Source organism: Phodopus roborovskii, unplaced genomic scaffold (genome assembly GCF_943737965.1).
Source record: "Phodopus roborovskii unplaced genomic scaffold, PHOROB, whole genome shotgun sequence".
NCBI lineage: Eukaryota > Metazoa > Chordata > Mammalia > Rodentia > Cricetidae > Phodopus > Phodopus roborovskii.
The window spans coordinates 12,518,476-12,537,004 of record NW_026126408.1 but is presented as its reverse complement, the minus strand read 5'-3'; the positions used below and the strand labels follow the sequence as shown (position 1 = coordinate 12,537,004).

Sequence of the window (18,529 nt, the reverse complement as noted above, 5' to 3'; positions counted from 1 at the left end):
AGTTGCTGCAGGAAGCTACAAAGCAGGCTGGAGCCTCCTAGGGGATAGATTCAGTGTCTACATGCATGACCATCCTAAGACACACACTGCATGCTCAATACAAGAATATGGCGATGCCAGAGGTAACCTCAGCAAGGCTTGGGAGGGCAGAAACTTGCAACTAAGTGCTTCTGAGTTTTGCACAAGACCATGTTAAAATATTTTTGAGAAATCAGGGAGGTGGGTTCATATATAGAGTGCTTGCTACCCAAACATGTGGACCTGAGTTCAAACCCCTAGCACCAATGTAAAAACCAGGCGTAGCTGTGTGTGCCTATAACCCTAGGGACAGGAAGTGGAGACAGGTAGATCCTGGGACCTCGCTGTCCAGTCAGCCTAGTAGCTTCTGGTGTAGTGAGAGGCCTTATCTCAAGGGAATAAGGTGGAGAACAATACAGGAGGGCACCTGGCACCCTCCTCTGGCCTCCAAACGCACACAAATGGGTGTGTGTACATGCATACATATGGACACACCCATCCACATGTGTGCATGCACACATATACCACAGACATGACACACACCCCATAAAATCGCTTTTGAAATATCAAAAAGCACTTGTTGACAAAGGGTAAAATCACAAAGGCTGTAAAAAGAATAAATAAGAAACAGCATCACTTATATGCAACAGGAATCACTGGAGTAGACACACAATTTTCTTTTTACGTTTTAAAAATTGTATTTATTTATGTGTGTGTGTGCCATGTTGTAGCACATACGTGGAGGTGAGAAGACAACTTTTGGGGGTCCATTCTCTCTCTCTTCTGCCATATGGGTCTCAGGGATTGAACTCTGGCCATCTCACTGGCTCTTCTTTCTAAATTTCTGAGGCCACATGGCAAGCACAGAGCTTCTTGTGTTGGGACTGGATGCTTTTTAAGATGCGCATGGGTGTGTTGAGCTCTACTCTGATCTCCAGGTTTCAAAGTGCAGAGATATGTCTGTATTGATAAATTCTTTGCAAATGCCCTTTATTCTGGCAAGTAGGGAAGCAGTCAGCAAATGAGGTCATTTCCAATCATAGACATAACAACCGAAATAAGAAATGACAGATAGGGCTGGAGAGATGGCTCAGCCATTAAAGGTTAGGCTCACAACCAAAAACATAAGAAATGATAGATCTCCCTCACACTTGTTCTACGAAGGACCAACCTGGTACTTCCTACATTTTGGACTGCCAATCAATGTGCAGGCAGACTGAAAATTGCCAGCAAGGTTTTGTTAAGCAAGATACCCTAACAGTAGTAATGGGATACAATTTTTCAGTTTCTGACCGATGCCTACACTTTTAATGTCTATGCATATGAGATAACACACCACAAGTGAGTTTTCTTTCTTTCTTTATTTAAATTTTTATTTTTTCGAGACAGGGTTTCTCTGTGTATCCCTAGCTGTCATTGGAACTCACTCTGTAGACCAGGCTGGCTTCAAACTCCGAGATCCTTCTGCCTCTGCCTCCTGAGTGCTGAGATTAAAGGTGTGTGCCACCACTGCTCAGCCATAAGTGGGTTTTCAAGACTCTGCCTTCAGTCAACATGATCAATATATGCATTTAACAAATGCTTACTTAATAGCTAATAAGCACCAAGTGTTGTTTTAAGTTCTTCACAAATAATAACTCAATAAATGTAAATGAAGGGCCATTAGCCTCCATTTTCCAGATAAGAACATCGAGCAACCAGGAAACATTAACTTGTGTAAAACCCACAGTCTGCGAAGTCTCCACTCCTAATGACTACACTGACTGACAGCTGTCCTGTGGGTGTCTGTTGTGTGAGGAGAGTTGAGTGAATCTTTGGGCAATCACAGACCAAACATAAACCGTGGTCTCTGGTCCTCAGAGTCTTCCAGCTGCCTGAGAGACAAACTTAACTCAGGAACAATCTGAAAACCCAGGATGGCAAGATTGGGATGGGTCACTGTAGGAAGCATGATATTGGGGTACTGAGGAAGGGTGCCACAGATGGGCTGGGAAAGCTTGGCCATGAGGGGTGGGCAGCTAGGACATGGTCAGATGTGTGAAACCGAAACTCAAGGCTTTAGATGAGAGGGCAGCCGCAGCAGCAATGGAAGCTGGGATGTGGTCAAGAGAGAAGGAGGGCTGCTAGTAAAGGGGGCTGTGGTGACCTGGAGAGCTGGCTCAGTGGTTAAATACACCAATCTCTTTTGCATAGGATGGGAGTTCTATTCCCAGCACTTACCTGGTGGCTCACAAACATCTGCAACTCTAGTTCCAGGGGACCCAATGACTTCCTTGGGCATTAGGCATGCACGCGATGCTAAAATACATATACAGGGAAAACCCTCACACATAAAAACAAGAATAAATCTGCACTCGATCTTAGCCAAAAGGCCCAGAAGCGATGAATGAATAAATCTACTTTTGATATGTATTTGTGTAATCTTATTTATCTTATTTCTATTTGTTGTATGCATGTGCGCATCATCTTTTGAGACAGGGGCTCTCACTGAACCTGGAACTTGCTGTTTTGGATAGACTGGCTGGCCACCAACCTCTAAGTGTCCATTTGACCAGCACTAGCATTGGGATTACAAATTTGTGCCTAGGACTCATGTGGGTGTAGATGATCAAACTCAGGTACCACAGTACCATCTCCCCAGCCTGGGGGCAAAAACTCAAAGAAGTTTAAGTAGTTAACGAAACTGGGGAGTGGAGGGCAGCATGTCAACGGAATGGCTGTAATTGTGTATGTGATCCCTTGTGTTAGGAGAAATTATAACTGAGCTTCACAGTGACATACACCCTGGCCCACACACCCTTCCTCAGAGAAGGAAGGGACTCAGTGAAGATGATAGCACAAGAGGGAAACCAACCCTTCAAGTAGACCTCAGCTAACTAGGTGAACCTATCCCGGTCAGGGCTTATCCTATTGGGACAGATTCCAGTTGATGACAGAGGGGCATTTAAGATGACAGTGACTTCAAAGATGGAGTGGAGTGTGAGGCAAGGCATTGTGGGCAGCCTCTCAGGGACTGAGATCAGCTTTCAGCTAAGAGCCAACAAGGACAGGACCTCAGCCTTTTCCAACTGCAAGGAACAGAATTCTACCAGTAGCATAAGAGCACCCTAAGCTCTAGTGACACCTTGATGATAGCTTGTGAGACTGTGAGTGGCAGAGGACCTGTGCCCGCATCTCCAACTTACTAAACAGCTAATAAACGGCTATTGTGAATTACAACGAATACAGTAATTAGTTACACAGAAAATTAACGTACTCCTTGCAAGTGGACCAGGCGCCACTGGGGAGGGAAGGAATTTCTTCCAGGTGCCTAAGAAGATAGAGTCCTACCATGAAGCACTCCCAGAACACTCTGTGTTCGACTGTGGTGACCTAGAGAGCAAAGTAGAAAGAGGAGCTGAGCTACACTGGTCCCAGCCAGCACAGCCAGGCTAGGGAGGTGGCAGGCAGCCAGGATGGCAGCAGCTGAACCAGGCAATCAAGCTGAGAAATAAGGGATGGTGCCCAAAGAAGGCTGGGGAAGGCACCAGGGTGGCAGAGCTGGAGACACATAGCAAGGTATTCAGAAGGGCAGGAGAGGGTCTGGAAAGATGGCTCAGCAGTTAAGAGTTCTTGCTCACTAGCAGAGGAATGCCTTCAGTTCCCAGCACCCACATCCAATAGCTTATGATACCTGTAACTCCAGTTCAGGGGAATCCTGTGTTCTCATTTACCTTCGGTGAGCACCATGCATGTGCACATACACACATAGACACACATACACAAAGAATAAAAATAAATAAATCTTTAAAGAAAAGATCATAGAAAACTTCCACAGTGAAGCCAAAGTGAATGGATCTTTCCTCAAGGAACCAAAGGCTTCAGAAGACGGCCTAGGGTTGAAGTAGCTGACCCTTCCAGGAGCATCTCAAATGCTGGGTGAAGTATTTGTTGTGTACCACCTCACTAGCATCCCCAAAGCACCATTTATAATGGTGTGAACTCTCCTGCCCCAAAGTGCTGGCATCACATGACTGTCTACACAGATAGCTCAGGCTGCCATCTCATGGGTGGGGGGTGCCCAATTCTGTGACATCCTTATCTGGTTCAGACAACTTAAAATGCATGGAGTGCTAAGAGAATTATTTGTGTGTGGTCAACTAAGAGGTTGTGAGGTTGCACAAATAAGTGATCGTTTAATGCGGTGGTTCTCAACCTTCCTAATGCTACACCTAACACAGTTGTGCTGACCCCCAACCATAAAATTATTTCATTGCTACTTCATAACTGTAATTTTGCTACTGTTATGAATAGTAATGTAGACACCTGACATGAAGGATATCTGACATGTAACCCCTGTGAAAGAGTAGTTTGACTCCACAAGGGTCACAACCCACAGGCTGAGAACCACTGGTTTAAGGAGTTCCTGAAAAAGTTAATGAAAAAGGACCTAATTCTACCAGCTGTAGTGGCACAAGCCTTTAATCCCAGTACTTGGGAGGCAGAGGCAGGTAGATCTCTGAGAGTTCGAGGCCAGCCTGGTTTATATCACGAGTTCCAAGACAGTAAGGGTTACATAGTGAGACCTTGTCTCAAAACAAACAACAACAAACAAACAAAGACCTAATTCTGAGAAACCTGTATTCTGATCTAATTAGCCTGGGGACTGGGCGGGTGTGTTTGGAGGGGGAAAGGGGGTAATGTATTTTTCCTCTTTGAGTCTCCATGTCAATGGGGAATGGAGTTACATGACTTCAAAGGTCTCTCCCAGTTTGTATGGGAATGAGGAAATATGTGAACTTAGGAACATTAATAAAGAAGACCACCTGAGTCTGGATTCCCACAGGCAGAAAGCATTACAGTAGTACTTACAGACTAGAAACATTAGTTCACCAGAAGGAGACAGAAACTGGGGGTCAAGGCAAAAGAAAAAAGGCAATAAAAGATTTACTTTCACGAGAGCAAACTTCAGAGACAACACCAGCCTGCCCAGGGTAAATGGGTTTCTTGGGAAGGATGTTGGCAAGGCTGAACACCTAAGTGAGTTCATTTACGCATTAGAGCATGGCATATCTCAGGACCCTGCCAGATCCGCTCCTCTGTAGTGGATGGAAAGGGAGGGTGAGGACCCTTCACTGGGGGAAGAACATGGCAGTCCATTTTAGTCTATGCCACTGAACAGCCCCTAGGCCTGTCCCATACCTGACAAACACTCTTCCCCCATAGGGTGACCATGAAAAACCTCCTGGTGCTGACTTTTGCACGGGAGATGGTCTCCATGACCAGCAGCCCACTTGACACAGGAAGGAGGCTGTCTCTGGGACCTCCAAGAAGTAGGCCAGACTCAGCCAGTATTCTGTTTGATGACTGCTCTAGCCAGCTGACCACTTCTGCAGGGGATATATAGACAGGTGGAATGCTGTGCCTAGGGCACTCAGAAAGTATAGGGGTGGCAAGCTTAGGTTAAGGTTTGGGAGCCCATGTGTAGGAGCCTAGAATGTGAGAGAAAAACAGATGCAAATAAGATTGGCAGGCAGGCTATGCTATCAAATGGAATTCAGCTGTTACCATTGGCACATACGGCAAGGGCCAGTCAGATGAACATCATAGCACAGCCAAAGTACAGTGCCTTTCTAAACAGCCAAGAACGTCCTCAGTCTTCCTGCCAGTGGTTAGAATCACCAGGGTACCTTGAAAACAATTCAGATGAGGAGGGGATTTAATTGGTCTGGGCTACAACCTGATACTGGCATCTGTTAAAAATTCCCCAAATGGTTCTAATGGAAGTTGCTTCCAAGGACTGACAACCATCAGTCTACCTAAAGCCACAGTTCTTCTTTCTACCAGTGTTTGGAAGAGGCGTGAGAGGCACACAGGAAACTTCTGACAGCAGTGCATGGCTGCCCATCTATCAGCATGCTAGTGACTAGTGACAAAGCTGGCGCCTGTAGTTTTAAAACCAGATTTTGGACTAGGGAATTAAGAGCACAGGATGCTCTTCCAGAGGACCCAGGTTCAATTTCCAGTATCCACATGACAGTGCACAGCCATCTTCTAACTCCTGTTCCAGAGGATCACAGACATGCAAAATGTACACACACACACACTTCTGCATGCACATTTTTAAAAAAATAAGATGACTGATACTATTTCACCTGGCCATGAGAGCCATTGATTGACAGCAATTAAGCACCCACATGACTGTTCTTGGTAGCATAATATGAGGTACTCACAGAGAGGATAATTCCACCCTTAGCCAACACAACTTCCTCGCTGGATGCTTCTTTCCCTACATCGCCTCCCCACAGTGAGAAACAGCCTTCAGGAATGGAATCTGGGTTATTGCAAGTAGTTGGTCCTGCTTGAGGAGTGGTGTGGGGTGGAGTGGTGTGGGGGAGGTGGTGCCTGGGGCAGGCAAGATAATAGTGGATCGAGTGATGGAGCTAGGAGCAGGGGAGCAAAGCAGAGCCTGCCACTGGCTTGCTGCAGTGCTGGAGAGAATTCACTTCAGACTCCGCACAATGGAAACCCAGATGCTCCTGGCAAAGCCAGGCCTTCAACTATTTTTCTCTCTCAGGCCTGATGGCTGGTCTCCAAACATCCAGCATGCAAACTTTGAGGAGGCCATGCACTGGGGGTGCAGGGTTCAAGACCCAAGTGGGTCTGCCAAACAGACAGGAAGGGATGCAACTTGATCCCTCTGGCTTTGTTGGCCAATCACACAGGAGCTTTTCCTCTGGACTGTGATTCTATTATAAACCCACATCCTTAGAGTCAATGAGTCTTTCCTGATTGAGCTAAGCAGATGAGTAGCACAACCTTCGCATGAAGGCCAAGCTGCCATAATTAAACCCTCCCCCACCCACCCCAGCAGTCACTGTCAACAGGGAAGCAGTTCTTCTACCAGGGTCTAGCTGAGACAGGGAATCAGATTTGCTGTAGGAGCAGCAACTGAAGGGGAGATGTGGGGGCCAGTGAAGGAGATGGCAGGGAAGTAGTCCCTTCTTGGGAGACTTGAGGCAGAACTTCTGAGGAGGCCAGGGGCTTTGTTACCTAATGGTGGACAATAGGAAGGCTGGGGCATAGAAGCTTGCTTAGGAGATGGATCAAAAATTAATTTAGAGGCCAGTGAGATGGGTCAGCAGGGGAAGGTGTTTGCCATGCCATCCTGGCAACATAAGTACCCTCCCTGGAATCCATGTAACAAGAGAACCAATTACACCAAGTTGTCCTCTTACCCCTACTTGCACACCACACACAGACACATAGATATGCATGTGTGCATGCGCGTGCGCACACACACACACACACACACACACACACACACACACACACACACACAAATCCATTTAGAGGCCACTGTCACCAGGAACCAAGATGGCTTGTGCATTACACAGAGTTGCGGTGTGTGTAGCAGCCCACACCTGCAGAATGGGGAGGCACTTTAATCCCTCAGGGGCCTTTGTATGTGCTCTGGTATTTTCTGTCCTAATGGATGAGCAGCCCGGAAAAGATCAAGGGTTCCCTTCCACCTTGCACAGAGAGCCATGCACAGAACTCTCAATCAGTTATAAAGAGCTGGAGGCTCTCAGGGGAAAACCTGTCACTCCTGGCTAATGAGGCCCTGGCCATAGACAATGTGGGAAAGAGGACAGAGAAGGGCACTCTGACCTCTTTGAGGCTGGTAGAAAGCACAGTGACAGCGTGGCATCCGGCTCAGGATTAAAGGTCTCCCAAAGCAGAGGCAGCAACTAGCAAGCTATAATTTTTGGTTCAAGGCCTGAGCACACTACAGAATGGACCCCAAGATGGACTGGACTGCTTATCAGTCATGTCAATGTTCACCACTGTGCCTTCCTTCTATACCACCTGCTAGGGTTGAAGTTGACCTAACCAGTTTGGAAGCTATTGGTCAGTATCTTAAGTGCTGATCATGTCTGTGAGACATACCAAGGCCTGGCAGTTACATCCCCAGGGATATGCACAGCACTGTGTATACATGTGCCTGCCAAAAGACAGCCACAGAAACATCTGCAGCAACAGTACTGTAGGACCAGATGTTCTATGTGGAATGCCACAAAGCCAGGACACCCAACAGACAACATGCAACAACTTGCAAGAAGTTTTGAGTGAAAGAACTACTGTATTTCATTTACATAAAGAACCTCAGGTAAACACTCAAAAGCAATCTATAACAAATGTACTAAAAACCACTGCCTCAACTGCTTTGGTTTTATCTACTTATTTATTCATTTTGAGACATTTCCTGACCCAATCTGTGCAGCCCAGTCTGGCCTCAAGTTTGCAACAATTCTCCCGCTTCAGTCTCTGAAGTTTGGGTACCACAGATGTGTCACCACCCCATTGTATACTTTACATAGTGAATTATGTGATTTGTGAATAATGCCTGTTGCACTAAAAAATCTGTAGTACTTGAAGTCAGGATAGTGGTTACCCTTGATGGAGCCTGGGTGGGGCTTCTTGGTTCATTGAAAAGGAGCTGGTGACAAAAGCATGTTTGGGTGTGACGACTCTGGATGCCCGTACACACCTCTATGTGTATAAAATTAGTCATGAAAATAACCACAGCCAGCCAGGCAGTGGCACACACCTTTAATCCCAGAACTCAGGAGGAAGAAGCAGTTGGATCTCTGAGTTCAAGGCCAGCCTGGTCTACAGAGAGAGTTCCAGGATAACCAGAGCTACACAGAGAGACCCTGCCTTGAAAAACTGAAAAGAAAGAAAGTAACCACAAACAAAACAGGCCTGGCCTTAGTGCTCAGGGTGGTGGCCAGATATACTTACTGACTTTAAGAAAAGTCCCAAGTGCCACTAAAGCATCCTGCATAAAGACCCCAGGTTTATGAGGATAGATAGGGCTCCTATCTCACCAGTGAAACATTACCTGCAGAATGCAGGGAGAGTTCGAGAAGGCCGAGAGTGTTGGCTGCCTTTTCTTCCTCAGACTGAGATAGTCTTCAGAGCCAGGAAACACCTTACTTAGCTCAGCACAGGGCTGGGCTGTAGCTCTTGTGATCTGTCACAACATAGCCCTCCAAATATCTATTCTGCAGCCTCTGAGCTCGGGAGACCTCCAGGCCATCTGCTTGGACAGACAAACTTATAGGAAAGACAAACCTCAGAGCCCAGCCTCTCCTGTCCCTAAAGGCCCAGCTAGAATCCTCAGGGCTGGCTTGGGGGACCTGTCAGTTGTTGCTTAACAGCAGGAACACCTGAGCCCCTTCCCCCAAAGTGAATCTCACAGGAAGAGTCCTGAGCTTGGGGGACCTAGGATGCAGGACCATGGTGCATTTGAGGCTGCAGGCCTGAATAGGACACAGAGCTGCAGGTGTGGGGCCAAAAAACTGGTGGATCCCTTTCTCTCTGGCAGCATGCATTAAAGTTGAGTCCTCCACAGGTCAGGCCTCCGGGGGACGGCAGCAGGGACTTGTGTTCTGGGTGACTGATTCAACTTTGAGTTTTAAAACGGCACCACCGTGACTCTGACTCCTGCTAGAGACCCACATCAATAAGCAATGCTCAATTGGTCACTGGGAAAATACCTGCAGGCACAGGCTGCGGGGAGCAGAGGAGGGTGGCCGGGCCCCACCCTCTGCTACTGTGATCTGATGTCCAGGGAGAGGCAGCATGTGACCCACAGTTCATTGCAAAGATGAGGGACAGCAGCAATGGCCAGGGCTCCAGCCACTTGGGGATGCATGGTACTCACACCCAACCATCCAGGTGATGAACTGAGATACCCACATGGAAAAGAAAACTCACTACTACTGTCTAAGCTGACTCAAAGAAGACTGAACTTGAGAAGTTGAGGCAGAGAACTGTCTTGAGTTAGAGGGCAGCTTAAGCTATAGAGCAAGACCCTGTCTCAAAAAACAAAAAGAAGCAGGGCATGGTGGTGCACATCTTTAATTCCAGCACTCGGGAGGCAGAGGCAGGTGGATCTCTGTGAGTTCGAGGCCAGCCTGGTCTACAGAGTGAGTTCTAGGCTAGCCAGGGTTACATAGTAAGACCTAGTCAAGAAAACAAATAACAAACTAGCAGAGGATTACAGAAGATAGCCATGTCTCACTCATATTTCTATTATTTAAAACAGCCAGAGGTGCCTTTACAGTCTGTCACAGACTTTGGTGACTTAATCTAGTTTGCCGTGCATAAACAAGTCTACCAATCGACGTGCACAGAACAAGCATTAGCTGATTCTCATCTTCCTCCTAGGTCTGTGTTCTGTGACACAACAATATAAAAGTAAAGTCAGCTCCTGACTTGGTACATGATTCAATCAGCAAAACAGACCTAAATATTTCCTCTTAAATGATCCAGGATGTTTAGCTGAAACCCCTAGTCTAATTGCACCCTAATTGATCCCTAGAAACTTTTTTTTTGTTTTTGTTTTTCAAGACAGGGTTTCTCTGTATTTCTTTGGAGCCTGTCCTGAAACTAGCTCTGTAGACCAGGCTGGCCTCGAACTCACATATATCTACCTGCCTCTGCCTCCTGAGTACTGGGCTTAAAGGTGTGTGGCACCAACGCCTGTTGAGAAACTTTTTTAAAAAATATTGATTTATTTAGTATGCATGCAGTGTTCTGCCTGTATGTTTGCCTGTATGCCAGAAAAGGGGACCAGATATCATTACAGATGGTTGTGAGCCACCATGTGGCCACTGGGAATTGAACTCAAGTCCTCTGGAGGAACAGCCAGTGCTCTTAACCTCTAAGCCATCTTTCCAGCCCTGGGAAGTATTGGCTCATGTGTGGCTCCTCTGGAGAGGTCTCAGAAACAGGATAAAACAACAAAGAGAAAGTAGCTTTGGGGCACAGGAGCGTTACCTTGGTGCCATGGTAGAAGTCATCCACACATGTGGCGTTCATGAAGGTCTGGTGGAAATGGGTGCTGGTGTCAATCCCTCCGGGGATCACCAGTTTCCCGGTGGCGTCGATCACCTTGGCCCCTCCAGGGATCATGAGCTCACGGCCCACCTGCTGGATGATGCCATTCTCGATGTAGACATCCGCCTCGTGGGTGCAGTCCTCGTTCACCACCTTGCCCCCCTTGATGAGGATCCGCACACTGGCTGAATTGGCAAGCATGTTCCTAGGGAAGGTAAGTGCACTCTGGTTAAGGCCACTTCACTTAGTGACATTTCATAGTCACTGAAGCCCACCCCTTCTTCTCAGAGCGAAGTTTCACAGCCCAGGAATAGAGATGGAAAGCCTGAAAAAACCTGGTCCTACAGGAAGCCTCAATCACAAGCCTTTCCCTGATCCTCCCTGATCTCATCATGGGTTTTTATTGGGAACCCTAACACAATGGCATTAATAAAGAAGTTGGGGGGACTGGGCTATATAAAGTGTGTACAAGTGTGTAGGAGTACATGCATGGGTGTAAACATATGTGGAGGTCAGAGGTCAACCTTGGGTGTTACATCTCAGGCAGTGCTCACTATTTTTCCTTTAAAAAAGAAAAAAAGCCCTTTTTAGGTTTTTTTTATGTCTATGAATATTTTGCCTACATATATGTATGTGCGCCATGTGTGTGCCTGGTGTCCAAAGAGGTCAAAAGAGGGTTGCAAGATCACATGGAACTTGGGTTAAGGATAGCTGTGAACCACCATGGACTCTGGGAATTAAACCCTGGTCTTCTGAAGAATACCTAGGACTTTTAACAGCTGAGCCATCTCTCCAACCCCATTTGCTGTGTTTCTTGAGAAAGGATCTTTGACCTGGATTCGAGCTTTCCAGTTACACTAGGCTGGTTGGTCAGCAGGCCCAGGATTCTCCTGTCCCTGCTGTCCAGCTCTGGGATCACCAGGGTGTACCACCCCACCCAGTTTTCCACATGGGTGCTGGAGACTGAACTCAGGTCCCCATGCTTGTGAGCAAGTGCTTTATTGGCCAAGTCCTTTTCCCAGCTCCAGAGACATCACTTTTTACCTTCCCAGAATGCTACCTGAATATAGACATCCCTCTCTGTAGTCCTGGCTGGCTTTGAATTTTTGTTCCCTCTAATCTACCTCCTGAGTACTGGAGTTTCAAGTATGTAACCCTGCATCAGCTGCTGTATAAGTTTAAAACCTCATACTTACTATTTGATTTTATTCCTAAAATTTTACTCAGAGTCACATTTTACAGGTAAGAAAGATGAAATTGCTAAGGAATGTGTGACTACCAAATAGCCAGGTCAACCAATCTGGCTTATAATCTCTCTAGATCTCTGTGGTACAGAAGGCTCCTGGGGTCTCAGAGAGCCACATTCTCCAAACCCCATGGCTGTCTAACTCATGACAGTCTTCATATAGAATCAGTGGCCTTCATACCCCTGGAGAGTTCTCAAAAATCTACTATCTGTGAAGCCTTGGTAACTGGCTGCTACCAAGTAGTAAACGTGTTAAACTGTTGAAAAACCACCTATGACCTATGGCCAAGCAGCCAACTCCAGAGACTCAGGACTCAACTGAAACATTTGTTTATTTATTTATTTTTAGGCATTGTCTCACTATGTAGCCTTGAATGGCCTGGAACTCACTCTGTAAACCAGAATTTATAAAGATTCATCTGTCTCTGCTTCCTTAGTGCAATATATCCAGCTTCAAGTCCACTTTCATACATGGTAAATGTCTAAATGTCTCATCCTTCAGGACCCGACCCTACTGTCCTGTCTATGAAGACACTCCCTCTATCTTCTATAGACTCAAGTGCCTCTGTGGTATTGGATTCTATGCCACTCTATAGTCTAAGGCTTCATAGCAGAATCTCACAGTCCCCTTTGTCCTCAGCCTTACTCTTCCCCAGTATCTAGTAGAAGGTACATGTATTTTCTTGGTTTATGTTGCTGTGATAAATACCATGGCCAAAAGCAAATAGGGGAGGAAAGCGTTTATTTTGGCTTACAGGTTACAGTCCATTATGAAGGGAAGCCAAGGCAAGAGCTCCAGGCAGGAATCCGGAGACAGGAACTGACGCAGAGGGAATGGAGGAATACCACGAACTGGCTCCCATGCCTTCCTTATACAACCCAGGTCCACTTGCCCAGGGGCAGCCCCCCCCCAAGATGGACTGGGCCCTCCTGCATAATTGGCAATTCATAAAATGCCCCATAGGCATGCCTGAATGCCAATCCGATGGAGACAATCCCTCGCCTGAGGTTCCCTCTCTCTCTCCAGGTATGTCAAGTAGACAACTGAAGTTCACTATGATAATATGTGAAACCAGTGACTAAGTGATGAAAGACCTCGGCTGCTAATGTGGCTTCTACAGAATGATCGACAGGCCAGTACCAGAAGGTTCTGGAACATCTGGCCATCCCAGACACCAGATCATGCTCCTAACACAGCAAAGTGCTGTGAACAGAGTAGAGGAAGAGACACATTTTCTCTCATCCTCCTCATTTCATTTTGCCCACCACCAAGTGAGTTCAGGTCTTGGATCTGAGGAAGAAACATCTCTTGCAAGAAGACTCAACAGCAACCTTGAGTGTTTGGCTTGTTCTCTTGTATACGGTTGCTTGGAGCAAAGGTCTCCTGTTTTTGTCAACTGCCTAGGATACCATTTGTGGAAACGACCCCAAGAGAGAATCCAGTGCCCTCTAAATCTAGCCACCTGAACTGTTGGGGAGAAATGGGCACTCAGGTCCTGTTATCCAGGAGTATGCTGGGACATAGACAAGTGGCTGGGAGTAACAGCTGTGCCTCTTGAACATCTGTTCCCTACAAGGTATCATTCTGACGCTGCGGGAGAGAAGCCTTTCTCCCCAGAGTGGAGGCACAGGCCATGGAAGGGAGCTGAAATAGAGAGATGGGGGAGATGGAGGGTATCGGGGGACAAGCCCATTGTCTGAGGCCAGATAATTTCAAGGGCTCTTTTGTCCCACTCTGAAAACTGGAGTCTTAACTTTATAAGTAAAAATCTGAAAATGGCCAGGCGTTGGTGGCACACAGCTTTAATCCCAGGAGAGTCAGGCAGATCTGTGTGAGTTGAGAGCCGCCTGGTCTACAGAGCTAGTTCTAGGACAGGCTCCAAAGCTACAGAGAAACCCTGGCTCAAAAAACAAAACAAAACAACAAAAAAGCCCAAAAATCTGAAAATAGGTTTGGCCTTCAGGTGATGGGAAAAATACTCAAGCCAAAGTCTCTTTTGCCTTCTTTCCTTCTCTCATTTCAAAGCCAAACTCATGTGACAAAGGGACAGGTCTGGTTTCTGTGACAAGATGATGGTGGCAGGGCAGACGGGAGGAGGTGCACATACATAGCCCCTGCCTTTCCAGGCAGCCTCAAGGCTCCTGTATGCTAGGATGCTGCCACATACTCTATTCCTGTTCTAGAAGACAATTCTGGTTTGCCTTGGTGCTCATAGCACATGTGTGGGATGGAAAAACCAGAAGGATGAGGCACGGACAACTTACAGGGGTTATGCTCTGAGTTCTGCCAAGAGCACTGTCTCCAATGCAAAAAGAAGCAGTGACCGTCAGGACATTAGCATCAGGGGCCCACTATCGGTGCCACTCTGCGAAGAGCCAACACAGCAGCAAGTGTCAGCCTCAGTTGAACAGGAGGAAAACAGGAGCTTTGAAGGGATGGGCAATGGGGGCCTGTTAAAGGTCACACACTCCAGGAGAAGGGATGCACTTCAGCTTCAGGATGGGCAAGCAGAAGGGAAGTAAGTAGTGGGAACTCAGCCCTAGTGGCCCAGGTGATTCCAATATTTGTCATAAGTTCACTATTTTCAAAAGGTTATATAATTAATAAAATTGTGTTGCTTTTATAATCTGAATGTTCATATGTTTGCTTGTTTTTGTTGTTTGGGCTTTTATTGTTGTTTTGAGAAAGGGTCACTCTATGTAGCTCTGGCTGAATTGGAACTTCTTATGTAGACTGGGCTGGCTTTGAACTCAGAGATCCATTTGCCTCTGCCCCCAGAGACTAAAGGCTTGCACCAATGTGCTCAACTGATGTTTGAAAGTCTCCTCACCCCCAAAGAGAGCCAGGAGAGATGTAAGGTGATCCAGGCCAGCTGGTGGAATTCAGTCCATGCATCTTTTCTCAGGAGAGCCATTGCTATTCACAGGGCTCTAGTATTCCCCCTTCTCTCTGGGCTGCCGACATCTAAACTTGTTTTTTCCCTACTTCCCAGCTGGAAATCCCTGAAGGCAAATGTAGCCCTGAAAGCTCCGCTGAAGAATAGAAATCCTACATTTTCCACAGTCTGCAGACACCATTCCTATAGGGCTGGGCCAGCCTTAGAGAGTCAGGCTGGACTGCATTCAGAACTACTGAGGGGGAAATTCCTTCACTCATTACTTATCCACGGGAGGAGGGAACTGTGATGGGCATTGCACATTGTCAACATCTGCACACAGACCACGGGAAGACCTTGCCATTTCTGTGAGTCTGAGGCACTGGGGTCCTTGACATGGCCATATTGGTGTCAACAACACACATTTGTTCAGGATTTCATCTGCCCCCCCTATGTCTCCCACCCTCAAATGTATATATATGCTGAAGCCTTATCCCCCAGGGCCAGATGGCTATATCTGGACATGAATCTTTAAAGTTAAATGAGGTTGTAAATAGGATGAAGGACCTGACCTGATGGGATTTGTGCCCTTGTAAGAGGAGAGAACAGATGGACGTTTCTTTCTAAGAATGTTAAAAAATAATAATAATAAACATGAAAATTCATATGAGAACACAATGAGAAGGTAGCCTAGCCTTCTACCAGGTAGGCCTTCTCCAAATTACAGGCTTCTAGCCTCAGAACTATAAGCAAGTTTTCATTGATTACTCCATCCAGTCTGTGACATTTTGTTATAGCATCACTGGCATACAAATATAAATGCATACACTCATAGCCTTGCATCCTACCAACATGTGAACGGGATGACCTAGTCCCCAGATCTACAGCTGTCCAGTAGAGCCACTTAGGCATTAACCACAGACTAGCCTTAAGGCATGACTGGACCCAGTGCCAGGAGTACCCTGACCTCTGTCTCTAGCTGGATGAGGCACAGTGAACTGTTGTTACCCTGGAACACTCTCAACCTGCCCTGCGCTGGGCAAGGTTGTTTAACACATTCCTCTACTCAAACATCTGGAGACTTTCTTTGAATGCAACATTGTAATTTTTTTCTTTTTCTTTCTTTTTTTTTTTTTTACTGAATACAAGTCTGTGTTGCCAAGATGCCCAGCCCAGCCCTTCTATTTCCCCTGACTGTTGGCTGTTGACATTCATTACGCTCCTCACCTTCCCCATAACCTCATTAGCACCTGTTCCTACAGCTTGCCCTGCTTTGTTCCTACAGCTTGCCCTGCTCAGCTCTGCTAAACTAAACAAGAAGCAAGTTCTTGGCATCTCTCCACAACTTTGCCAGCCATCTGCACATGGAAGGGTTTGGGACAAAATCCCCAAAAGGGAGTGATCTGAAGGCTATTGTAATATATGCTCGTTAGTGCCATCAGTGCCCCTGGCTGTTCTGCCCCTCTGCTCTGGGGGAGCCAGGCAGCATTTAGTCAGAAGGTTCCGATCAAAAGAACACAGAAACTACAGAATGTTAGTATTTTTTTTTTTTTTATCAGATCACCCAGTTTACTCCTCAACCACACTGCAACTGCATAGACAGGGCTCAGGTCAATTTCACACTATAAAGTGCATGCTGTGAGTCTCCCTCCCAAGCTGGAAACCTGGATCCCCTGGGCTATGGATGGTACTTAGAGATGCAGCCTCTGGGGGGGGGGGGTAATGAGGTTACAAGGCGAAACCCTTACAGATGTTTATTAGAAGAAACAGGAGTGTGGTATCTCCCTCTCACTTTCCTCCATGTGAGGATATAGCATAAACACATCTGTTCCCAAGAGCCAGAAATAGAGCCCTCATCAAAAACCAAATCAGTGGATACCTCAACCTCAGAACCCCCAGGCTTCAGAACTGTCAAATCACCAACTCCATGCTTTTCTGTTCTGTCGGTCTGAATAGACTAAATATCACGTTAGGCAGAAATAAGCACTATAATTAAATCACCATTAAGGGACTACTGGGCCTTGAAATAAAATGTCATCTTGTTCAGAGAAGCTCCTGGCCTATAGGTTTAACAACAACAAAATTTTTAATCATACATTATTTGTCTTGGGCAAAAGAATCTAGAGCACATCTGTCTCAGGCAGAAATGATAAAAATGCCTGATAGTTAAAGCTGTTAGAAAGAATAATTCATGGCATTCTGGAACTGCACCTATTATCTGGTTTGATGTGTGACATCTCCTCCAGTCTCTGGACTTTTATTAACAAAGAAGGACTCTCCGGGAGGGACATGGGTCCTCTGCAAATTGAGGCATCTGAAAAATTCTAAAATTTATTCAGAGGCAATGAGGCCTCCAACAGCAAGATGGTACATATCTTGATGTGCCAAGATTTCTCTATCTGCACACAGCTTGCATCCCCAGATTTCCTGATTCTGTGGCCTCTGTATTTCCTCAGTCAGTCCTGGGTTAGTGCTAAGGGGATATGTCATGCTGGGATCTGGGCAGGAGGCAACACTGTGAGCAGGGAGGGGAGGAGAGAGAGAGAGAGAGAGAGAGAGAGAGAGAGAGAGAGAGAGAGAGAGAGAGAGAGAGAGAGAGAGACAGAGAGAGACAGAGACAGAGAGAGGAGAGAGGGGAGAGGGGAGAGGGGAGAGAGAGAGAGAGAGAGACAGAGAGAGAGAGAGAGAGAGAGAGACAGAGAGAGAGAGAGAGAGAGAGAGAGAGAGAGAGAGAGAGAGAGAGAGAGAGAGAGAGAGAGAGAGAGAGAGAGAGAGATTCTTCAGGTTCAAAATAGCAACACCGCTATCCAGCAACAGTCTTGCTGAACAGCAGAAGCTCCACCTCTTGGGAAACTGCCGGTGGGCGTTCCTAATGCAGAACCAGCACTGGGAACTTCTTGCCCACAGAAACAATCAAGGTTAAATGCAGCAGCCACGAAATGCACACACCCTGGACTCCTCGAAGGCAGCAGTGTTCTGCCAAGGATATGCCGACCCCAAGCCTGAATTTTGGAATTGTCTGCTTCTGTCATCACCTTCTCCAGCTCCCTGTGCCTGTGGGGAGGCGCCAGACAAGGGAAGCCTGCACAGTCTGTCCGGCACAGCACCACCTCCTTGTGACCCCACACGGAGGCAGTTCAGCCGGAGGCTGCACAGGCACATGGTGCAGCGGGGCTCCTTTCTGCACAAGGGCCTTAACACGAACTTGGATTGGTTTTTAAGGCATAGATTCCTATTTTTAACGGGCACTGGTTGGCTCACATTTCCTCTTTTGAGAGATTCCACACAAAAGTGTGTAGGAACTTTTCCCCTCCCTTGGGAACCCTGCCCACTTAGGGGTGTGTCTCTTTCACTTGCTTTCTCCGCTTTTCTGTAATGTTTTGTTTTGCTTCCGTTTTGCAATGAGGGCGGGGGGGGGGATGAACGTGGCTTGTCATATAATTTGCCCCTAAGACATCAAAAAAGAAAAGAAGGAGGAAAAAAAAGCAAGAAGTTCCTGTGG

At 46.7% G+C, this 18,529-nt stretch overlaps 1 protein-coding gene across 1 annotated transcript in view; it reads right to left on the bottom strand.

Annotated features, from left to right (window-relative positions):
- Dpysl5 (dihydropyrimidinase like 5) overlaps positions 1-18,529 on the bottom strand; it is a 76,887-nt gene that overhangs the window by 35,979 nt on the left and 22,379 nt on the right. The window contains exon 2 of the mRNA XM_051181760.1: positions 10,846-11,110. Within this exon, the coding sequence (XP_051037717.1) occupies positions 10,846-11,106 (261 nt within the window). The 5' untranslated portion in view covers positions 11,107-11,110. The remainder of the gene's footprint in view (positions 1-10,845; positions 11,111-18,529) is intronic.